The 5,440-nt window shown below is 33.8% G+C and overlaps 1 protein-coding gene across 1 annotated transcript in view; it reads right to left on the reverse strand.

The window, feature by feature from the left end:
• LOC106476425 (lethal(3)malignant brain tumor-like protein 1) overlaps positions 1-3,072 on the reverse strand; it is a 13,687-nt gene extending 10,615 nt beyond the window's left edge. The window contains exons 1-2 of the mRNA XM_022380299.1: positions 2,912-3,072; positions 1,724-1,820 (exon numbers count right to left, since the gene is read on the reverse strand). Coding sequence (XP_022236007.1) covers positions 1,724-1,820; positions 2,912-3,006 — 192 coding nt within the window. The 5' untranslated portion in view covers positions 3,007-3,072. The remainder of the gene's footprint in view (positions 1-1,723; positions 1,821-2,911) is intronic.
• Positions 3,073-5,440: the final 2,368 nt, after the last annotated feature.

Below are 5,440 nucleotides of genomic sequence, written 5' to 3' on the forward strand. Positions count from 1 at the left end.
AACAGAGTTGGGAAGCAGGACTGATACTGATAGTACAGCAAAACCCCAAACTAATGAGGTTACATAACAGTAATCTGATATAAATGACTATGACACTAACTAGCTACAGAGTTGTGAAGCAGGACTGATACTGATAGTACAGCAAAACCCCAAACTAATGAGGTTACATAATAGTAATCTGATATAAATGACTATGACACTAACTAGCTACGGAGTTGGGAAGCAGGACTGATACTGATAGCACAGTAAAACCCCAAACTAATGAGGTTACATAATAGTAATCTGATATAAATGACTATGACACTAACTAGCTACGGAGTTGGGAAGCAGGACTGATACTGATAGCACAGCAAAACCCCAAACTAATGAGGTTACATAATAGTAAATGACAATTGAATTGTACAATGTTTACTAAGAAAATTGAAACATTACTTAAAATACAATCATGCTAAATGAAATAAAAATAACATTAGCTTACTACACATACTATGAAACAACGATGGGAAACTTGAACAAAAAGTAACGTAATCCAACTGATGATGAAATCCCATAATATAGGGAACCATTATGTAGTCTACATTAACTATACTAAAAGCTAAAATTAGTGGGAGATAATCATACTACAGTGGTTTATTTTGACCATAGAGAACTTTTAAGAAGCTATAGTTTAGACATGAAAGTTCAGAAAAGGTTGTGATATTCAGTAAACTGTAGCAAGATTACAGTTGAATCTGGTGAACATAATCTATTTATGAACATTATCTATTTACATAAACTATTTAATATCAACTAGTTCGAGGTCAGCTGGGAATTTTACACTTGGGTAGCCAGCTCAGATGGCAACCATATAACACGAGCACATTTGGTGACAAGGATTCAAACGTGTGTCCCTCAGATTGCAAGTCGAGTGCCCTATCCACCAGGCCATGCTAGGCCTCTGGTGACACATAAACCATATTGTATATAACAAGCTGCGAGTAGTAATAATTGTAACTTATTTGGAATATTTATTTTGGAAAAAGAAAGTTTGCATCTTCAAAATTAAAATAATGTTTAATATCAGCAGTATTAATCAAAATATATCAGCAGTATTAATCAAATATTAAACATAATTTTAATCTATATAATAAATCAAAATTATGTTTAATATTTGATTAATACTGCTGATATATATAAATCAAAATTATCTTTAATATTTGATTAATACTGCTGATATACATATCCAGGGAATGAAGTTTGTTTGCAGTGATTTAATTTTTTTGCAGAGTGAGTTCTGGCTGATATATCTGGTTGTATTAAGGAATCGTCTTTATAATTGGTTGTATTAAGGAATCGTCTTTATAATTGGTTGTATTAAGGAATTGTCTTTATAATTGGTTGTATTAAGGAATCGTCTTTATATTTGGTTGTATTAAGGAATCGTCTTTATAATTGGTTGTATTAAGGAATCTTTATATTTGGTTGTATTATGGAATCATCTTTATAATTGGTTGTATTAAGGAATCGTCTTTATAATTGGTTGTATTAAGGAATCGTCTTTATAATTGGTTGTATTAAGGAATCGTCTTCATAATTGGTTGTATTAAGGAATCTTTATATTTGGTTGTATTAAGGAATCTTTATAATTAGGTACAAAAATATCGTTAGTGGAAAGTTTTATCACAGTCTTTCTTACTAGGATTTATTATGCATGAAAATTCAACTTATTAGATATGACACTTACCTCAACATTATCAGGTGAAAAACTGAATGGATGAAGGAGACGTTTTCTGTTTTTATGGCGTGGAACTGACATTTTTTGTTTTCGATTCTTTGTTTTCCTAATATTTGCATACAACAAAAAAAACAAAAATACAGTCGAGTCACTTTAACAAAGCACATAGTAACTGTGAGTTAACATTACTTTTTCTATGAATATAAACATCAGTATGACAACTTTATGTACAGTTTGTATATATATATCAGGTATCCAACAGTACACGTTCATCATTACACAAGACACACAATATTGCATCATCACCTTGACACATTTTTTAACTGGTTGCCACTCGTATATTAGAAAATTATCAACACACTAAAATGTTTACGATTATTAATATTATTGTGTTGGTCAGTCAGACATTTGTGGTGTCTATAAATGGTTCAATTTTGAAAAAAAAAAGGGAATCGTGTATGGTATGAAGAAAGATTTCACATTTCTGTCTTTCCTGTATGAATTCCTGCAGTTTGTTTTGGATAAAAACATTAAGATGTTATAAATTCAATTCTTAAACCTCCACTAAATTTGACTACTTAGTTGTTGAACAACATTTCTTGAGGAAAGCACTTGCATAGATAAAAAATAAATTTGTCCCGCACTGCCACTATATTTTCTACGCTGCCAAAATGTTAATTCATTGATGAAATACTAATATTTGCATCAGGTATTCCTCCATATGATTTAAAGGATGATAGTAATAAGTGTTAACTTGTGAAAATGGTATCATGATAAACTCTCTCTGTTTAAAGAAAAGTGAACAACTGCAAGTACCAACTACTCTTGGAATTTTTACCAGTTTTAGAGATAGAGATGATGATGTCACAATCCTCATCAGGCATTAGTTAACTGGTTAACTCCAATAAAACACTTTGGTATACTTTGCATGCAATGAACTATGTGTTATTTAAATGGTGGTTATTACCCTTGTTCCAACAAAACAAGCCTATCTTGGAACTATGTGACAATTAGCTGTGGTCATTTTTCTTCTTCATTAAATTTCCAAAGAACACTAATTTCTTTGTACTTCTTCTAGAAACGAAAAAAACAACAACAAACATTGGTCAAAGAGTTATTTTTTGTAAATATGAATGGACAGAAAGACTAACTCATCAGATTTTACATTCTAGAAATGCTTGTGCAGTGTTAACTTACTGCGAAACTTCAGCACATTCCTGACCACAGAACTTTCCGTTTTTGTAGAAGTTGTTCCGTAATCCATAGCAGCCACAATTCTCACATTTGTACATATCCTTGAGACATCCCCCAACAACTGACGTTTGATTGGTTTGATTATCTGTAACAAGTTTAGGCACAGTACAGTTTTGCTAGTTAAAAACACACTGCTCAAAGTTACCAAGTTTTAGCTATGACAACACACAATTACTATTATTAAATAATGTCAATGGTGCCCTTTAGTTAATTTTTATGCAAAACTAGTGTTAGGTGATCTGTCAAGTGATTATACACATATACTTAGTTGTACAGAAAAGTACAGCATATACAAAGGTCATAGCTGATAATGAAACATATCTATATTACCATGAGGATACTTGGACTTTTCTATGATGTAGAGGTCAATAGGTCAACTACAAGTTAGTCAAACATAGTTGTATACAAGAGTGAAGGAAATGCAGTGTGTAAGGATATCGTGACTAACTGTGAAACACACCTAGGTTCCAAGGACGACATTTGGATGTTTCTATGACATAGAGGTCAAAAGGTCAGCTACAAGTTAGTCAAACATAGTTGTATACAAGAGTGAAGGAAATGCAGTGTGTAAGGAGATTGTAACTAATTGTGAAACACACCTAGGTCCCAACATTTGGATGTTTCTATGACATAGAAGGTCAAGAGGTCAGCTACATGTTGTAAAGAGATTGTGTCTGGCAGTGAAACATATCAAAGTCCCCACAAAAACATTTGGATGTTTCTATGATGTGAAGGTCAAGAGGTCAGCTACATGTTGTAAAGAGATTGTGTCTGGCAGTGAAACATATCAAAGTCCCCACAAAAACATTTGGATGTTTCTATGATGTGAAGGTCAAGAGGTCAGCTACAAGTTGGTCAAACACATGTCATTGCAGATATATGTCTCATAAAATGTGCTTAGCAGGATGTGGACTCTCTTTCAGACTTAATAGTGGTTTATATTAGTAAAAAGGTAAATCAAAAGTAATAATTGAAGGGTCAGTCAACAATATGTGAACAATGAGTGCTAGCTAAAGGAATACATTGGTAACTCACTGAGACTACCCTAAAATTTATGATGTGAGGTTAACATTTTTCTAAGATTTCACGAACTTCCTGAAAGGTCTCAGTGTACCACATCTTCAACAACCCTGTAAGACGACTGCTGTTTGACAATCTGTGGTTGTGGGAACCAGTAATTGGATGACAAATCAGTATGTAAACAGTGACATATTTCATAATGGTTGGCCTTCATGCCAGATAACCAATGACATAATTCCTCTGTTTCATTTCCATAAAACAGTACATAGTCAGTAGTGTGAAGAACGTGTGGATTGGTCAAATGTGCTGCTCACAAGTGAATCATGTTTCACATAGCAGCCAGATTAAAGACATGTAAACATTTAGAAACCAGCTGTGAAACGGATCCAATACAGCATACTGTTCATGCAGAGATGAGAGTCTTTACGTGCTAAGACAGGCCATTACGAATGTCATAAGATAGTGCTGCCACATGCATACGGCATTGGTCTGAACTTTCTTCTGGGGAATAATAACAATCCTACTGAAAGAAGAGAGCATCATGTGAATGGTCTAGTCAACATGCTCGATAGACTTGAACACACGTGAGACGACATGCAATGTTTATGGGCTTGAAACAACTCTGATGGAGGGAGGGTGAGCCAGCATGATTCATGTAATGTTTATGGGCTGGAAACAACTCTCATGGAGGGAGGGTGAGCCAGCATGATTCATGTAATGTTTATGGGCTTGAAACAACTCTGATGGAGGGAGGGTGAGCCAGCATGATTCATGTAATGTTTATGGGCTGGAAACAACTCTGATGGAGGGAGGGTGAGCCAGCATGATTCATGTAATGTTTATGGGCTTGAAACAACTCTGATGGAGGGAAGGTGAGCCAGCATGATTCATGTAATGTTTATGGGCTGGAAACAACTCTGATGGAGGGAGGGTGAGCTAGCATGATTCATGTAATGTTTATGGGCTTGAAACAACTCTGAAGGAGGGAGGGTTATTGATTTGTTAATTTTGAACTTGCCTCATTAACGTTGGATTTGCTTTACTGTTTGAAGTGGTGATACAACTTATTAACAACCATTTTCTAATACTCCTTGACTTGAAAAAGTCTAAGATATCAAATAAGCATTTGTTGACACAACTCCAGCAGCAGACATTTGCATATTAAATCAAATGACACTAAGTTTGCATGAAAATAAACTTGGAAATACCATTAACATCAGTTGTGCCTTGTGTAGAATATCTAATTATGATTATCCTCAGTTTACATTCACAACTAAAACAAAACTTTTTAGCATTTCTTCTAATTTAGAAAATATTATGTATAAGAAAAAAAAGGAAAAATTAAGTATAATTTTTGTTGCAAACCAAACTTGGATTAATATTTGAGAAGAAATCAGTAATTCTTGTGAACAAAACTCAACACACACTACAAGGAACAAAATTAAACAAAAC

Source organism: Limulus polyphemus, unplaced genomic scaffold (assembly GCF_000517525.1).
Source record: "Limulus polyphemus unplaced genomic scaffold, Limulus_polyphemus-2.1.2 Scaffold10543, whole genome shotgun sequence".
Taxonomy (NCBI): Eukaryota; Metazoa; Arthropoda; class Merostomata; order Xiphosura; family Limulidae; genus Limulus; species Limulus polyphemus.